Consider the following 18,846-nt stretch of genomic DNA (forward strand, 5'->3'; position numbering starts at 1 on the left):
AATTTTTTTTTTTTTATAAAAATAATGATATAAAATCGAATTCTCTTGATTTAAAAATTCAAATCAAGAGAAATATATATTTAACATTAATATGTATGTATATATTTTTTAATTAGAATATTTATATTTAAAATAATTTTTTTATATAAAAATAATGATATAAAATCGAATTCTCTTGATTCAAAAATTCAAATCAAGAGAAATATATATTTAACATTAATATGTATGTATATATTTTTTAATTAGAATATTTATATTTAAAATAATTTTTTTATATAAAAAATAATAATATAAATCGAATTCTCTTGATTTAAAAATTCAAATCAAGAGAAATATATATTTAACATCAATATGTATGTATATATTTTTTAATTAGAATATTTATATTTAAAATAAATTTTTTTATATAAAATAAATGATATAAAATCGAATTCTCTTAATTTAAAAATATATATTGTATATATTTTTGATACAAAGAATTTGAAAGTGAGAAGCGAAATATTATATAAAGGGGGGAACAATCTATTTGCAGTTATGTGTGTTTGTGCACAATAGCAGCAATCTATATCTGCGGTAACGATCCATCTAAATTGCGTGAATTTTCATTGCGGTTCAGCATCATCAACGGCAATCTCGATGTCGCGATTCCATCAGACATAGTGTAACAGCAATATTGCTATCGCTATATATTTCAAATAAAATAGCCTCTATTCGGAAACACATATTTGAGCAGCGCTGCTGGTTCGAAATTTCGAGGGATTGCGATATATGTATACATCTATGCAATATATATCTATATACCATATATACATATATGAACGCTTCCGACACTTTGAAAAATGACGATGCTTCTCCGGAAAAGAGGGAAAAAAGCAGGAGAGCGCATAGAAACAATGCTTCGATGGATCAATGGAAGGAGAAAGAAGAGAGCACCCTAAGAGAGGAATGAAGAGGGTGGAGCTGTTTTACATGGAGCCATTCACCCTTGGTACTTTGTGTACACCCTCGTCTCTCTATCCTTCATCCCTCCCGTGGCTTATTTTCGACGAAGAAATCCCCTTGCTTCGATACTCGCACTGTCATCCTCGCTAACTGTGCAATATTCTTGACGCTTCTCAAAGTATCGTCGATAACAATTTCAGTTATCTTCAGTGTTGTGCTTAGATCATTTTTAAATTAGCTGGAGAAAAAGATGAGATCAAAATGTGTAAGCTCGTCTTAAGATGTAGATGATTTTGTTTTAAATATATCTGGATAAAAGATAAAATTATGTAAATTACAAAAGGGATATAAAAATGTATGTGTTCGGATTTTTATTTATAAATTTTTTATCGCTCATTGCGCTCCAGTTCCATTATTTATTGAAATATTTTTATGCGCTATGATTCTAAATCAAGATTATCTGAAAATTATTCTAGATAATTTTGTAAAGATAATACTTTTTTCATCTAAAATGCAGATATGAATAATACATATTTTTATTATCTATATAAAATTAAGATGACGCCACAAAGTTTTATCTACATCATTATCTAATAATTTTATTTAGATAACAGCAAACACTGCTTATATCATATTATAAGATTAATTGTTCAAATAAATTTTTCAATAAATTTTAATCACATATATAGGTACATGTAAAAATTTTCGAGATGAATATTAAATGCGGGCTTTTTATCAATTGACATCTATTACTTGATATCGCGTAACGTCACGATTTGACTTGTATTATATATATATATATATATATATATATATATATATATATATATATATAGGATTAATTATTCAAATAAATTTTTCAATTTTTAATCGCACACAGGTCGGATACACATCTAAAAATTCTCGACACAAATATATAAAATGCAGGTATATTTTATTAACTGACATGCGTTTATTAATTGATATCTCGCGTAACGTCGCGATAATAATTTGACTTATATTATAAAATTAATTATTCGAATATAAATGTTTCAATAAATTTTCATCACACACGTTGGATGTACATTTAAAAATTCTCGAGACAAATATATAAAATGCAAATATTTTATTAACTGACGCGTATCTATTAATTGATAGCGTCGCGATAACAATTTGACTTATATAGGATTAATATTATTCAAATGTACTTTTCAATCAATTTTAATTACACACATTGGAATATACATTTGAACATATAAAAGCAGATATTTTACCGACATGTATCTATTAATTAATTGATGTTTCAACAAATGAATATTTATAATTTTGATTTTTCAATTTTCTCACGATCAGGCAATGATAATGACCGAGACAATTTAATTCCTCGCTACTTGTATACAGATATTTGTGTATACGAGAATCGTATATATTGAAATCTTTCCATCTTATTGAAACTGGGAATATCAATCGTATGCAGCTCACATTTTCCACAAAATTCACTTTAGGCGATATATGTCTGTTTCCTCGTCACGTTCGGATATTTCATCGGTCGCAAGCTTGGATCACTCGTCGCGACAAAAAATGACCCAGAAACGTTACCCAGAAATAGACGACAGTGACGAATCGTCATTTTGCGCTTGTGATATTTTCGAAAAACAGTGGGAGGATATTTGCGAAAAGCAGATTATTAGCTCGCTTTTTGCGATTAACTTTTTCATTACGTTTTGAAAGAATATTTAAATAATTTAAGCGAGTTAAGCTCATTTTCATACAAAATTATTCCCCGATAAAATTAGCTTCCTGGAATACGTGTTTTTGTTACAGGCAGTCGTTTAAAAACTCTACTATTATTTTAGAAAGAATATAAACGCATTGATATATTGCGAGAAAAACTATAAATGTTAATGAAAAATATTCCAATGTTTGATTTCGAAGTAATCTAAGGAAGGATTAGACACATCAGGAATCTTGCAACAATTTGCAACTTTGGGATGAAAGTATGCATATAGAAAAGATGAAAGTTAAGTCTTTCATTAAAGTATCGCGAGACGGCGACCCTTCCATCGAGAAAATTAAGTTAATTTCTTGGACGAGACTTCTTTTTCACCTTCATCGTCCGATTTATAATATTGAATTTTAAATTTTGACGCGATCAAGTAATTAAAATAATTCAGACGATCTAGTGACTGCTATGACAGATATTTAGCGTAATATATTTGACCGATTAAATTTCGTTCCGATTTAATTTCGTCACGATCGAGTAATAATTGAGTGTTTAAGTCTCGGAAAAATTTCAATGGCTCTTTTCTTTATTTTTGCAATTGACATTTAAATTGTTCACTTGTACTTTATGTTGAGAAGCTGCTCGAATAATGTTTTTTTACCTTGCAAGAAGTGATTATTTATATATTGCATTAATATTGTATTTTTTTTTTAATAATATTTGAGAACGAGAAATTAACAAAACAAAACAAAATTTCTCAAAAATTATTTTATGCTTGCGCTTTAACTCTATAGATGGATTGAAAACAGAATATATGTGACACAGAGATACATACATTTATTTTAATTTAAACAGGCAAATATTTGGAAAACACGAGAAATGAAAAATATGTAGCAGTTTGCAAATTATATATTTTTTTATAAAAACTATTATATGTTTTCTTTCGAGTAATTGTTTTCTCTCTTTTTACGTTGTGCAGAAAAATAAAAGTAAGAATTGAAATATTAAAGTAAGAACATTGAAAAATAAGTATTTTACGAGATATTTCATCAAATTCATAAAATTGAAATATCTCGTAAATTATTTTATAACTTTTTATGTCAAATATTGCAAGGAATCGATTTATACAAAAAAATTAGAGTGGTTTTATTTATAAAAATCTAGGTTGATTTTTAATGAAACTTTGAAAAACATCATCCAAGAATAATTCTAGGTCACTATGTTATGTCCTCTTCGAAATCCTATAACTTTTCTAATACATTTTTTTAACCCCGTGATATCCAAATATTGGTTTGTATGATTAAAATAAATCACCTTGTAATAAAAGTTCATGTTACACTGTAAAATCAATGATGCAACGGCTTCGCGTTATATGAAGAAATTTCCACGCTTCGTCCGACGTGTATATATTTATCCAATTCCGCGTTGCACAAAACAATCGGAAAAATCGCCATATTTATTTATTTATTTATTTATTTTTCCTTAATCATCTTCCTTTATTGACAAGTAGTTTCTTTATGAAATACACAAGTAAACGCGAAAGTTTGGGGCGCGTTGAGGTGCATTTTCCATTATCGGCAATCAAGGTACAGTGGTACAAATTTAACCTTCGGGCGAAAATGAAAAAAAAAAATGCCGGTGGGAGAATCTTGCAAGAGGGAATCATTCCACTCTTTTTATTTCTTGTTTTCCTTCGCGTATATATATATACTTTACCTCTTAATGGAGAAGCAGCGTTCGATTTTCCACGCGGAAGGAGAGCACGGGACTCTTAAATATTCAATCTGCCAACTTCTCGTAGATCCACCCCTCTTTCTCCATCTTTCTTCTTTCCTTTCTGAGAGAGCGTCCTCTTCTTCCCTTAAAACGAAACGAGTTCTTTGATTCTATTTCTTTATCTTCCGCCGTGGAATTTTGCGGAGTGTGTCGCGCGCGTTTTCCCTTTACAATCAAATTACGAATTTAAAGAACGAATTAAGATCTGCAATGTTTTTCAGTAATTTTATTGCTATTTAAGAAGATCTTAAACAACAAAAATTTTTAATTTTTTAATTTCAAAAAATTATTTTTGTATTTTTTAACATAAAATCGATAGCTCCGCACTTTGTTTCTATATGTATTTTAATCATGGAAAAGCATTCATTGTTTTATTCAACTAATAAAAAGAAAAGAGTGCGCAAAAATGATATTTTATCGATAAAATGGGATGACGTTTAGGATCCCCTTAAAAAAAAATCGTACGCCCATGAAACCATTATTGTATTAATAATTCAAACTTTTCGGATTAATATTTTCGTATCTTTATTAGTAATTAATAATTCGAACTTTTTGGATTAATATTTTCATTGGTATGAAAATTCTCGATATTGCTAATATTATATGTTATTGCTCGGAATGGCTTATTATCGTTTGTTTTTCCGCGATGTATTACCGCAAATTGTCGTTGTGCAGGTGCATTGGCCTTATCATCTGTCAATTACGTTTGAGACTGCTGGTTTCGATTATCTAATCTATACCTGTCGCTTCACGCAACTAGCATGTCGAAGGTGCACTTAACGCTGCACTCAAGTGCACAGCTGCATACGGATCGATTCCTACTGAAAGTCCCGGGAAATTTTAATATGAATTGTATATCGATAATTTTGCAAAATAACGCTATTTTTCAATCAACCGTTAGCGCTCTTTAAATAATTTTTTCTATCGCGTTTTGAATTGTATGTAAAAGAAAAACCAGTTGCAAAGAGAAAAACGAGGATATTATAAAGTACGATATTTTAATAAATTTTCTGAAATATTTGTTTCGAAATATATTTTTGAAATTAATTTCTCACATACATATATACACAGCATTTAAAACATTTCACCTTGAATATACCAGCTTTAAGAGATGTACACAAATTCCAGCTTTTATTAGAACAGCTGTACTTTTACTGTAGCGCGTTGTTAAATACATTTGCAAAATTATTACACACACACACGCGCAATTAGAGTAATTTAAACAACTATGCTAAATCATTGCAATAAAAAATAGAAACACTACATGCGCGAGTTGGCTGCAGAAATTATGCAACAGTATTTTTTTCCTTTTTTTAATTACGAGATGAATATTAAAAAAACTATGACAGCAATTTTATGAATTAATTGAAACAATCGCGCTTGTACGCGCGACGGATTATTTTGCAATGGAATTTTCAGAGAATTTTCATACTTAAAACGCACTTTAAGCACTTCATACTACGTCACGTTACACGTATCGTGTTTGTAATGCACGATACTTAACTGGATTACGATATCGAGCGCGTCGGCTCTTCTCACATTTCCAAGCTCTAAAACGCAATTGGTGGCAAGCAAGTTGCTTTCCTGTTTTCTACATTGTTCTACATTGAAAAGAGAGAATCCAAACAAGTCCTCTCTTGGTCGAAACTTGGTCGCGCTAAAATAAGTTCCGCCCAACCGACATAATTTCTATGCGCAACAAAACGGAGCGAGAACTGGTAAAAGTGTTTTCTTTATCTCTGTCATCTCGCTCACAATGTCGAAATACGAAAATTCTAGAAATGTCATTAAGAAAGTTTACGCAGTGTATAAATCGCCGTATAATAAGCAAAGGCGATACTACTATAACGCGGTAAAAAAATTTGACAAGTCTTGTAGATACACAAGTTTCTATAAAATAAGCGATAGATAAATTCGAAATTGTTAATTTTTAGATTTAAACTTTCTTTAGATTTTACATTTCGTCGAATTATATAATGGATAAATTATAAAAAGAAATTATATAATTTAAATCTTTATTAGAAGAACCTTATCTTCAGAGAAAGCCTTTAAAATGCTTAATATTACATAATTTAAGTTACATAATGAAAATTCTTAAATCTCTTTCTCTGCTTTGTTCTAAAAGATAATAAAAAAAGTTTTATTTTATTTTATAAATATATATTATTTCATTTTACGTAATTATGTCGGACAAATTGTTTGTATTGCTTTTATAATGAACAATGAATATTTTATATAAAATATTAAGTATGTCAAATTTTATTTTATACATTATATGATTATATATAAATATTTTACACACATGATTATATATCATATATATAATTTGATTTTATTTACTGTCATAATATGTTTTATTTGCTATCAAATAATCTTGTTTCTATTATAATAAACAACGTATTCTCGAACATTTACATAATGAGAATCATATAACACAGAATGTATCCCCAAATATATATTCATATACATATATGTATATTAGAATTATCACCACTATTTGATACATTTCAACAGATTTCAATGATCGTTAACTAATAATAAATACTAATATAAATTCCCATAATTAGTCCATTATTCATTAAATGCAAAACAATTCGAAATGAAAATGCGGATTTTAATGGGTTAAGGGTTGAAACGTAGCCGCGTCGCGACGGCGACGTCGTCGACGAAGGTCGTCGGCAGCGCAGTAGTTGTGGTCCACGTCGTATCGTCGGGGATCTCGCGTGCCCGAAAGGGAGCGAGGGCGCACGGATCGAGGGTGGAGCGGAAGGGTGGAAAGGGTCGACGAGAGAGAGAGAGAGAGAGAGAGAACAGAGCGTCATCGCGCGACGGATCGATAGGGATACTCTTTCCCTAGCGACGCGCCTGCGCGAACCCGTGAGCCAATGGTCGCGCGAGGGTTCTTTCCGCGACGCGAGTCGCCCTTGACGGGCCAAAGAGGGTGGATGAGGGTGAGAGGGTTGAACGAGGCGCCCCCAGGGCCGTCGGCCGGTGCCCCCACGATGAAAAATTTCGCGCTCGACGCATCGACGCTTGATTTTTCGAAAGTTTTAACGAGCCCAAACCGCGCTATTGAAATTCACGGAGCCGAATTTGTCGACGAATGGTTTCAGCCCCGACGTAACACGCAATAATCATATATACGTCTATATGTGTACAATATGCTCGGGGTGTTTCCCCAGAAAAAATATGGGTTTCTCAGAGACTTCGTGTTCCTGTTGGAAAAATCAGGGAATCCTGAGGGATGTTTATTGGGATTCAGAGGCTTTTTCAAATATTATGTTGTATTTATTGAAAATATATTATAAATGTAAATATCTCTTTTTTTCTTTTAGATATGGAATGTCTCGAAATACTGAATATGCAATATGTATTTTTGTTATAATTTTCAAGGATAAAAAAATGAAAACGTGCAAATAAAAATTATGCAAGTAAAAAATGTTTATCTTGTGAAAATCATTTAGTTCTTTTTAGTATTATATTTAAATATAGTATTTGAAATAACTCTGTTTTTTTCTTCTCGAAGGAGTGAATAACCATTAGAAAACATAACAAAAGTAATTATTTGAAAAAGTTACATTTAAACATTCTCAAAGAATTGTTTTACAAGATTTAAGTGTAGATATACTTTGATACTACAAATCCCATAAAATTCTTTTAAAATCATCTATGATTCAAAATAAAATTTTATTTACAATTTTAAATCCACACGATCTATAATTGTAAATATAATTCTGATACACAACAATTTATATCAGGATATACACGTAATATATCGCATATTAAATAATTAATAGAATTTTGCAAATTTTGTCACGAATAGACCTTTTAAAGCAGTTTTAATATTATACATTGCTTATTAGAAAGCAAAGAGAAAAGCAAATGTAACATGCTAAATTTACTTTAATAAAATATATGATGCAAGTTGTTGCAAGTCTAATTTAATGACGTTGCTGATATTTGATCGACATTGTATCATGAATGCTTTCTATAATTTTCACACGTAAGCAGAGAAGTTTAATGAATTTGATTACATTTCTTAAGAATAATATTTGTTCAGATTTTAATCGAAATTAATGCAATTTATACGATAAAACCACGAATATGCAACATTCTTTATTTTATATTAATTTTTAATGATAAAGAAATAAAAATCTTACGCGTAGAAAAAATGTTTATTTTAAAAGACTGAAAATTCTTCAGTTCTTTTCAGTACATTTTTAAATACAACATTTGAAATAAGATTCTTTATTTTTCTTTCTTATGAAGACGTAATAAAGAACCTATTTTAAAGAGATACTTCAAAAAATTCTCTGATTATAACTGGAATATTTAACAGATAATAATCCTTAAGGTTCGCCAGTAATAATTAAAAAAAATCTTTCCTCAATGATAAAAGTCGACCAAAACTGGCAATCATTTATTATAAATAATTAATTAAAATACAACGTTTCGGCTGTCATTGGAATATTTAAATAAAAGAAAGGTCTAAAATCTAAAAGATGAAAAAATGTTCTCACAAGGAAACGAGACACGTGTCTGAACGAAGGACGGTTCAAATTCTGCGCTCGATACACGGAGGAAACGTGTTTCGATATACGTATATAAAATTGTATGTCACGCGTCCGAAATTTAATAATCAATCATCGAGGCGTCGCATTTCCGCGCGACATACTTCTGTATTTCCACAATACGCGAGGTTACACGCGCGTGTTTATCAGCAAATTTCGCGTCGCATACCGCGTGGTTGCCTCCGCTTGGATGTCAGACAAGGACAATGATTGTTGTTTCGTAAGGACATCACGTTTCGGACGTAACGCCGGGCATGCAGATTTCTCCTGCATCTCTCTCTCTCTCTCTCTCTCGTTTCTTGCTATTCGCACGCACGCTCGCGCTGCAAATCTCGAGGTCTTTTTACGTTCGAAAAGCGAACCGACGATTTTTCTTCATTTTTTTCTACAATTATTTTTTCCATCAGCGAGATATTCCATCTCGACGGAGCATTTCTCGTATATCGTCGAATTTTTTTATTACGTAAAAATATACCTTATTCTCAACAAAATTAGGAATAATCTTGAACCATTATACCTACATAAATCCTGCAAACGATCCTGAAACAATCTTGTAAAGCATAATCGTGTAACATGAATGAAACTTTGATTAATGAGTACTTTGTAACAATTTTGTATCACGAACAAATGCAACAAGGCACGATAATTATATTTTGCCAATATTATATTACTTCCTGTTGAATATAGTTTATTCAGAAGCTCTTTTTAGCTCTCTTCAACTGTTTTTAGCTCTTTTTAATTTTCTTTTGCCCACTTTAACCCTTTTTAGCTCTCTCTTTAATTCTTTAGCTCCCTTCAGCTATCTTTAGCTCTCTCTTTAACTCTCTAGCTCTATTCAGCGCTCTTTAGCTCTCTTCAGCTGTTTTTAGTTATCCCTCTAGATCTTTTTAATTCTCTTTTGATCACTTTAACTCTCTCTAGTTCTCTATTTAGCTCTTATCTAAAATTTTTTTAATAATTCACCTGTTTTACATTGAAACGGACCGTTAACTACGAGAGAAAAAGTATTGTCAAAATTTTCGTAAGCGTTTTTTTTTTTTTAAGAATCGTGGATACACTTGACATGAGGTGCGCGTTCGTTGACACTCGGGCAACATAATGGAGCCCTTGAATTTCGCCTCGGCCGGTGTGTACTATGCGTCGCGAAGGGATTGGACCTGCGTAATAGAACATTTATCGCATTGTACCGGCATCGTTACCATGGAATCGGGCGTTTCTGACGGGAACCGCTTAGAAATCACAGGACGCGCGGCTTCTATATCACGTGCGCCCGCGTTATGTATGTATTCGCGTTATCAACCCGTGATGATCGAAATTTACCTCGAACCGTAATTACATATACAGCCTATCCGTATCCTATCTGTACGGTAATTAACGTTAATATCGTTACTTTATGGATCCGAAATAGAAATGATGCAAGTTTGGTAAGTACACGCGTTATATATAGAGATACGGTGACCGTATCTTTATTTTCTGACATAATGAGGGAAAATAAAGGATGAACCTGAAAGTTTTTTTAGGGTTTTGTTTCAACATGTCTTCAAATCAATTTCAAACCAAAAAGTTATCGACCTCCACATTCAAAATTTAAACTTAAAACTAAACTTACCTCTCGATTATCAGAAGTTTACTTATTATTCTTATAGTTTGAAACTTATTGGATTATGTTGAAACAAACTCTTGTTTTTTTTTTTAAATTAATTATAGATAATAGTTCCGTTGTTTTCATAAAAATTCTTACGATAATTGACAAAAAAATAAAGGACAATATTGAGTTCTGAGAAAAATGAATAAATCTAAAGGACAGTTACTTGAAATAAAGGATTATCCTTTAGAATAAATGATTACCGTAATTATACACATATTTTATATCTCGCGTTTATCTCATAATTTATCTCGTTAAATATTTTTACGAATTAATACATTTTGAATGTTCGTTCGTGAGCTAAAGTTTTGTTTTCGTTACTTCTTTTTTCGTAAAATTTCTACGGTCGATTTTATTGATATAGCACACAATGCACGAGCTACAGCGGAGTGAAATGAATTGGTTGAATATAATTGGAAATATTTTTTTCGTGTACCTAGTATAAGAACCTGGGAGAGCAGGGCAGAGATATTCTCCATACATCGATAACAATATGTTTTATAGGAGACCATACGATTGTAGCTGTACAATTTTTCGAACTTCCTTCGTTATAACAATGGCTTCGTACAATATAATCTGAATATTATTTACGTTCGTAGAATTTGAAAAAGGTGGCTGTATATATACATATTTTGTGTAAGAAATATACGTCGTTGTACGATTAAAAGGAAAAATAATTCCCACTTGCACGGAATAATTTTGCTTTATTTAACGCTTCCGCGCGCTTATATTTATTTAATGTCATTTTTCCACGTCCGCGTCGCGCATCTATCAACGAAACGTAATCAGTGTAAAACTCGAATCGATGTCGACATGTCAACTAAAAGCGTTTCCTCGCGAAAACGCGCGAGGAAAACTCTCTACAGAGTTTTAACATCCCTCTTGTTGACAAATTACTCGCAACAACTCTATTACGCTACGCAGACGGCCATTGAAAAATTGATTCGCTCCGATATCGAGACATCGATTGATGCCGGCTGCGTTTAAGGTTTCGGAGGGAACAAAAGGGTTTTGCGTGTGCAAAATTAATCCGCGATTATCGGATGTTAATTAATGCCTCTTCGTCGCCGCGACGATGCATTACCGATCGATTAGATATTAGATATTAATTAATATTTACCTATCGCGCTAGATATTATTTATCCGCACGCGGAGAATACAGATTGTCTCTCTTATTATTATAGTAATGGAGAAGTAAATTTTCCGCGGCGATTGAATCGAAAAATCGGCACAGGAAAAGAGCGTCGACTCGACTATCGACAGTCCCGGTCTCTTTCCCTTTGACAAATTAGTCCTTGCAACAACAATTATGCGAGACTCGGCGCGATCGGAGCGAAAGAGATACTCTCCCCATCTTTTGCGATGATCGATCGATTTAGCGATCGTCGACGAAGGTCAGCGCGGCACGTTCTGCTTGTACCCCGAGAATCGTGACGTATCGATTTTTTGTTCAATTTTTTATCACTGATGGAACGCGAATTTTTAATTATATATATATACACATATATAAATTATAATATGACAATAATATTGAACATAAATAATTATATAATAAATTTAATAATACTAAATTATTTTTATTATTAATATAAATTATATTAATAATAAAATAATTATAAAATTATATATATATATATATATATATATATGTAGGAAAAGAAGATCATATATTTTTTTTAATAATAAAATAGAAATATCATGTGTAAGCTAAAATTATTTTTCTAACTCGATATTATAAACAATTAGAATTTTGCTACCATATATTTTATGTATTAAATGTGCTCTGTATCAAGGAAAATTTTTTGTGAAATACGTATATTTAAAAATAACATTAATAAACATGCGCGGATAGGACAATCTCGTAATTTGTTTACAAGAATTTAACGTTGTGTGACATTTTGTGCAAACATACAAGAGATCGATATAAGCATCTTTCACGTCCGAGGATACGCAATAATAAGATTGATTGATTTACGAACGACGAGGAAGGTCAGTTTGACATATCCTTGGAAAGGAGGATCTCGCTTCTTTTTTCTTTAATACTTGAAGAATGCAACGCGGATCTTTAACCATCACTTGACATATTCTCGACTGGAGGATAGAACGTAGAAGAATTTGTTCACCTAGCACTGACGTGATATGTCACCGCCAACCTTGTTTCGAATCTATTACGTTTATCCATTTTCGCGGAGGATAATAATCCAGGTCGATCTTTTACTAGGTTACAAATTTATTTATCGTCGCGGGAAAATATATTTATGTATATAATCGAGATTCTCGACCGTGAAAGTGACTACTTTCGATTTTCGAATAAGACCTTCGTTCCTTTTACCTATGACAATCGATTTGCGTCTCTTCGCTGAGAGAAAAACATTTTAATTTTAAAAATATAATTTGTTTTTTTATAGAAGCAAATTCCTCAAAATTAAAAATAAATGCCTCTGTTTTTTTCCACCAAGGACAATAGGTCTAATAATCAACAGTTGTGTACACAATGGTTCATTCGACTGTGACGCGTGTAATTTCATTGGGAATCTTGTGTGACTCAATGATATGATTATTATTCGTGCATTATGCGAATGACAATTGCATTCATCAATATTTAAGTTGGATATGGATATTAACCGATGGAAACAAACAGGTAAATATTGCTTGACGAGTATAACAACGCTGTTCCACGTGTGTTGGGCGATGTGTAATTCTATCTTGATTAATACATTAATCAATTAAGCGGTTAATTAAACCAGATATACCTCTAATATTATCACGGGCTGATTAACGGCACGATATTATGATACCTAACATGATAATCGCATTTGAGTTCAATCAGCGTTATTACATAATGTAAATTCGACTAAAATTATATAATTTTCGATACATAGATGAATGAGATGTTTGATGCGTGACAAAAAAAAACATGAAAATTAAATAGTTGTTTTGGAAGAAAATAAAATTAAAAATGCAAAAAGGAAAATATACTTCTATATATTTTGGATGAATAAAACTGCGTGTATTCCTTATGTAATATTAAAAAAAAAAAAATACGGATAGAAATAAATTGTTGACATACGAGACGTTGACCTTGATTCGCGATGCACCTCCGAGATGCACCTGCAGAATTGCACGGCACACAAGGGTTGCACGCCAAGCGAGCAGGTGCAAGCGACCTTCGTGACTTATGTTTAGTACTCTCTCTCCTTCTGCGGAATTTCCGAATGTTTTGATCGCGGTGGTGGCGCCGATGCAGGTGCAGGTGCAGTGTCATTCCGGTGGAAAGAAATCAGGCTAACAGCATCGCGCGGACACATATAACACCGTATTAATCGAGATTTCATGCCTGATTCGTGCTCTATAGCAGTTCTGATTAAACGGCTGATTGAAAATTGATTTCATTTTTTGTTAATATATCATATAAATATAGGATAAATGAAAATTATAAATATAAGGTGTTCCATTTCAATTGACTACCCCCAGAAACTTTTTTATCGCTATTTTAATACGTATTAGCTGCTGCTTTCTTTATACAATAAATTATAAATATTAAATATTAAATAAATATATAATAAATTTCTTAAGCTTCAAATTTACTATATCATAAAACATTTCAATGACAGTTTTTGATAATAAATCTTTTTAATTATAATCACCTGGGAATTATTGGAGATATAAAAGATTGAGATCTTTTAATCTATTTTTTGAACGCTTAAATTTATACTAAATTAATATTATTTACGTCTTATATGTAATATTATTTGCGATGTATATATTGTTCGAAAAAAGATTGCATTTTCTTATTATTTACTATATTGAATTAATTGCAACGTACGTGAAATCACGATAATGACATGGACTGACTGCAATCGTTGGAAAACAATGATAAGGATGGAGGAAAGTTTATCGGTTCTTATTTGCGTGCGCTTTTCATATATTTGCTGAAAGTCTCTTGCGTTAGAATGACTAACACGAAATTTCAACGCAATTTCTTTATCGGTCAAAGATATCGCTGACTTCTGGTGACTGACATTTAGACATCGCTAAGTGGACGTTTACTACTTGCTGTACGCGGTTCGTATCGTCTCTTGAGAGAGGTGGCTTTTCAAATAGACAGTCATTTAATTATCCTGTCGCTCACACAGACGAGAAAGCGTTTAAATTTTATCTAAGATCAAACTAAATATATCCCTTGAGTGGCAAATTAGCTACCTTTTGCCAATGTTCACTGACGCGATTTGTGTTTCCCTTGTAAATTGCGAGCATAATTTATACTACTGATTCGATTCGCGAATCAATAGCGTTTCGTTTGCATAATTGCGATGATAAATAATGTCATAGGACACTTTATTGTTTGCGCTGTGTTAATATAATCTGAAACTTGTGGACATTGTGTTGAAGACTTTCATCTGCCTCAGTAGCACAAAAAGTTACTCAAATCTGTAAAAGACCTATTATGAATATACAAATGATATATTTTTGACATTTTCTTATAATAAGCCTGATACTACTCATCTAAAAAGAAATTAAAATATTAAAGAAATAAAAAATAATAAAAAAAAATAAAATATATATAAACACGATATCGACTTGAACGTTCTCCACATTCATTGAAAACTTGGAGATATCAAAGGGGTAACTCGGACCTATTATGAATATACAAATGATATATTTTTGACATTTTCTTATAATAAGCCTGATACTACTCATCTAAAAAGAAATTAAAATATTAAAGAAATAAAAAATAAAATATATTAAAATAATAAAAAAAAAAAATATATATATATATATATATATATATATATATATAACACGATATCGACTTGAACGTTCTCCACATTCATTGAAAACTTGGAGATATCAAAGGGGTAACTCGGTGTCAAAGACACCGACGACGGCATTTCAATTCCCGAATTTTCCCAATCAAGATACACCTCTCTCTTTCTCTCTCTCTGTGTCGCGGACCTTTCTTTTGAGGCAGCCCTGGGGCACGTAAATTGCGCGCGCAGCCACGGTTTGAAATTCGTGGCGCGATCCTTGGGGGCTGCATTTCTCTCTCGCCTTTCGTTCCACGTCCGTTCGTTCGTTCGTTGGGTTCGTTCGTTGGGTTCGTTCGGCTCCGGTCGTGGAAGTCGATCCTAAGGTCGGAGTGCTGTCGCGCGAGAAGGGAGTGTCTCGGGCGCCTGTCTCGCCGCCCTCCTCCGGTCCTCCCAGTGATCCCGAATTTCCTCCGCGAGCACACGCGCTTTCCGCTGCTCGAGGATGACGCTCCCGAGTCGTCCGGTCTCGCCCGAGTCTGGTACGCCCGGCATTATTCGCGAGCGAACACGTTGGATGTAAAAAAAAAAAGTACTAATTAATCGAGTTTGTTACGGGGGTAAGAGATATAGAGGGATAGAAAAAGAGGGTCTTATTACGAATGTTCCTGTGTCGGAATTCGCCGCAGGTATCTCTCAGTGGCGGCGAGTGCACGAAGACTATCGATTGCCGAGTGTATTTAAACGGCTGCGCGTGGAATCGCTAATACTACCTTTCTCTTGTCTAACGGTACATCCCTCATCGTTACAACCATTCAGGACAGTCTGCCTGCTCGATTGATCCGTCATCGATACATCATCGTCCCGCGGAACTCGAGTTCGCGAGTTCCCTTTAATCCCAAGATTGGTGCCAAGAAGGACAGATGTGGGATATCCTTGACATTATGACGAGACGCGCAAGGAGCAGCCGGTAGTCCGCGGTTGGCAGGGATGTCCTCGTGACATGTTACCCCGTGACCTTGGCTGGCGCAACTACAACGTCCTCCGTGGAGAGGGTCGTCTTCTGGTGCGCGGATCCACGAGCGGAAATACCAATTCCGGCCGAGCCTACAATCCCCGCGAGATCGAGTATCGCCTGCTACCGCTGGTGCAGGTCAAACCTAACTTTGTGATCCCATATGTGCTCTGCTGGAGAGTCCCAGGCGCGATTCATCGCATCCAAATTAATCCGTCGATTGTCCACCATCACCACCATCATCATCACCATCATCACCATCAACAACAGCAGCAGCACCAGCACCATCAGCATCACTTCCAACAACAGCACCGTCAACGTAGACGACACTTTGAAGGAGTGCCACGAGCACATCCGCCACCTTCGACGGAGCATCGCCTCACATACGGCGCGCAGCGTGACATCCTTGTGGATTCTGGTATGGAAACAAGGTGAGTGATCCCCTAGAGTGGAGATCATTATTGGGTTGCAGCGGATTGCGCGAGCTTCTGAGGTCTGCGGTTCTCTCGGGCGTGGTGTCGTCTGCTTGCGCTGTCACGTTTTCGACATCGATTTGTAAAATCGTTTCTCTAATTACTTCAACCCGGAGACGACTCGTATATAATTCGTGTTGTGTCATTCAAGGATTAGGGCGTTACAGTTTCGATATCGTGCTTCGCATTTCTTTCTTCGAGAGAACAAACGCACTGGTTTTTCGAAATCCATTTAATTGATGAATACAATTATGGAATAAAATTAGATACAATGTACAGGGCGATCCTTATGAACATAGACCTTATTTTAAACTTTTGAGTTCCAGGAGCAGTTGTTATAATTCATACTAGATTGTTACTTTCCAATAATAATTGTTAATTTTTCAATAGAATGTTTAATATTTTAAATTAATTATAGATAAATAAATCTACTATTTATTGCCATATTTTTAAATAAAAATTTAACTTCTTGTGGTGCTATATGATTAATTGAAGTAGGATCTGATGTTCACTCAACATTTTTTACTTAGAATGACCTCCCGACCAAGCTGACGAAATTGTGAAAAATTAAATTTCTTTGCAACTTTATCAGGATATAAATCATCTAGCATTATTTTATTGTAAAATATCTTTATACACGTCACGGAGATAAAGTTTGCCGCCGAGGATAAACTTCGTCGTAATGCGGTCGTAAAGCTTTTCGGACACGCGACGCATCAGTTCATTGGCCGTGTCTCTTCGTGCCTTGTGTAGGGACGCACCCTCGGTCGGACAGCGAAATAGAAACATTTCGTCGTCACCTCGAGTCGACTCGAAATCTGACACCGTGCCAGGTGTTCCTACAATAGCAGAGAGTGCATTCGCCGATTAACGTATCGCGCAGTCAACATTATTGCACTCGCGGCTCGGTTATCGAATATTCATCGTGCAATTATATCGCGTTCGACTCGAAGCGGACGCTCGATACACATTGAGGATATTAGAATCTATATACATGTATCTATATGTATATATATATATACATATATACATACATAGAGAGAGAGAGGAAACGTGCTTTTGCATTTACCTCAATTGCACTATTGGGGCAATTTCCAAAGGAGGTTTCATTCGAGGGTGCCGATATTCTTGAAAGAGGAGATTTATAAGGGATATGCACGATATAACGCGATATTAATATAATGGCGTATAATCTGGTCTCTCATATTGAGATTTTTTTGCATCGATAAAAGAGCGATAAACGTCTACTCTCTCATCTGCTGTTCTAAACAGCTTCTTTCTCCTTGATGACCTGTCATTGTCACTGACAGAAGATTTAAGTCTGATCTTCCTACGAAAATCTAAAATTGCACTTTATACGTACATAAAATCATTGAAATTCTAAATAATTAAGAATAAATAATCTTGATGTCTTTACACTGTTAAAATATAAGTAAATAAGCCTAAATAATTATTAATAATAAATTAATAAAAATAATTATATTTGAGAAAGAATGATTAATCCAAATTTTATATTCTTTAAATAAAAAATGTAATGTAAAATTTCAGGTTTATTAAAAATCGAAAAGGAATTATTTAAAATCTGAAACGGAAAATTGAAACTAATAATAATAGATACATTTAACTTCAAAAGAAATTTAAAGTTGTTAATGGATCAAAAATTTTTTAAAATATTTATTATTATTTTTAATTTTAGATTAATTTTGAAATTATTTTAAGAAAATTTATTTAAAGAGTTAAATTTTTTATAAGAGAAAGGTTTTTTTTATAAGAAGGTTTATATATATTATATATTATGTGTATATAAAATAATTTTATAATATAATATTATTATTATTATTATTATATTACATATAGCGCTTTTTCGCCTAAATATCATTTTATAGCCGCAAAAGTCAAAGCCGAAAAGTATCGAAAATTTTATTCAGTCATTCGTGGAAACAGAAGACTTAATTTCCACGTCCGACATTGACT

The 18,846-nt window shown here is 33.1% G+C and overlaps 1 protein-coding gene across 10 annotated transcripts in view; it reads left to right on the plus strand.

Annotated features, from left to right (window-relative positions):
* Positions 1 to 18,846, plus strand: part of LOC114934251 (protein gustavus-like) — a 284,303-nt gene that overhangs the window by 101,854 nt on the left and 163,603 nt on the right. Inside the window, exon 1 of one of the 10 annotated variants that reach the window (XM_085483222.1) lies at positions 15,721 to 16,830. The exons of 8 other annotated variants lie outside the window; for them this stretch is intronic. In XM_085483222.1, coding sequence (XP_085339348.1) covers positions 16,388 to 16,830 — 443 coding nt within the window. In that variant the 5' untranslated portion in view covers positions 15,721 to 16,387. Of the gene's footprint in view, positions 1 to 15,720; positions 16,831 to 18,846 lie in introns of those variants that run through there. One more of the 10 variants, XM_085483225.1, reaches the window with a different exon arrangement.

The sequence above is a fragment of the Nylanderia fulva genome, unplaced genomic scaffold (genome assembly GCF_048542155.1).
Source record: "Nylanderia fulva isolate GAGA-0341 unplaced genomic scaffold, ASM4854215v1 Scaffold24, whole genome shotgun sequence".
Classification (NCBI taxonomy): Eukaryota; Metazoa; Arthropoda; class Insecta; order Hymenoptera; family Formicidae; genus Nylanderia; species Nylanderia fulva.